This window comes from Monopterus albus, unplaced genomic scaffold (assembly GCF_001952655.1).
Source record: "Monopterus albus unplaced genomic scaffold, M_albus_1.0 scaffold18.1, whole genome shotgun sequence".
Classification (NCBI taxonomy): domain Eukaryota; kingdom Metazoa; phylum Chordata; class Actinopteri; order Synbranchiformes; family Synbranchidae; genus Monopterus; species Monopterus albus.
Genome location: NW_018127898.1, coordinates 886,726 through 887,830, shown reverse-complemented (window position 1 = coordinate 887,830; position 1,105 = coordinate 886,726). Strand labels below are relative to the sequence as shown.

The window sequence follows — 1,105 nt, the reverse complement described above, 5'->3', positions numbered from 1 at the left end:
GCTGCTGTTTGGACACCATGAGGAGGCTGATAGACCAGGGTGTTGGACTGGCCCCTCACAGCTCTGTGGAGAAAGCCATGGCTCGTCTGCAGGAGCTGCTAACAGTGTCAGAGCAGTGGGAGGAGAGGGTACTCAGCCTTATGGAGGTCAGGTGAGGACACAGAAAGTGAACCTCATGTGCTGCATTTCCACTATTGGAACCTAACGAGGGGTTACCAAGCATAACCTCCGGGGTTGATGTGGACCATCCTGCTTTGTTTTCCACTGTATTTTCTCTCTGATGGTCTCCTTCTAGAGGGGGAGCGGCTGCTCCCCTCTCACACATGCAGTCAGCTGTGTTTACACATGGTGCTTGAGGTGTGAAAACGCCGACATTGAACCAATCACTGGTGACTGCTCTGCGTGCATGCACGTTTCAGTAGGTTCCATTAATGTGAAAGAATCTTCTGAAACAAAAGGTGTCAAGTGAAAGTGGGCAGTTTCAGCATAATGTATCAACTTATTGTAAAACAAACAAAAAAAAAAGTCAACTAGACCTGCGAAAATGATCCATTACAAATTCTACCCTTCCTTCTCCTTACTTGTCCAGAGCCTTAACCCACAGTTCCTGATGAGTCCTACAACAGTAAAAGGTGTATTGTAAAACTGAACTCGAATATTTGTTTTTTTTGATAAATGTCAGTTGCAAAGTGAAAATGTGAAATCATCCTAAACTTCAGACACAAAGTGCAGAGTGAAATATGCCAAGTCAGCAGAGCTGGATCACCATGGATAATGAGGATCATGGTGTTCAAGCAGTGCTTTCCTCACTAATGGCTCCAGAGAGACTACACACTCTAAACACCAGACTCTGTCATAACAAACAATCTGAAATTTGATGTTGTATTTGCAATTCAAAAATACATTTCTTTTAATAAAATGTAGTGTCATTTGTATCATCTTCTCTCTTGTGTATTTAACTGATATGAAATCTCATTTGCTGTTCTTTTTATATGCATGAATTAGAAAAGCTATATTTACTAATAAAAAACCGTGTCATTTCACAGGCCATATCACAGCTTAGAAACACTTGACACTGCTCTGCAGGAAGTGGAAAACATTCCTG

The 1,105-nt window shown here is 42.0% G+C and overlaps 1 protein-coding gene across 1 annotated transcript in view; it reads left to right on the top strand.

Moving 5' to 3' along the window:
- The window catches only part of kdm5ba (lysine demethylase 5Ba), a 20,403-nt gene that overhangs the window by 15,267 nt on the left and 4,031 nt on the right, over positions 1-1,105 (top strand). The window contains 3 exon segments of the mRNA XM_020593205.1: positions 1-151; positions 1,047-1,102; position 1,105. The exon segment at positions 1-151 is cut by the window's left edge and continues 44 nt beyond it; the exon segment at position 1,105 is cut by the window's right edge and continues 73 nt beyond it. Coding sequence (XP_020448861.1) covers positions 1-151; positions 1,047-1,102; position 1,105 — 208 coding nt within the window.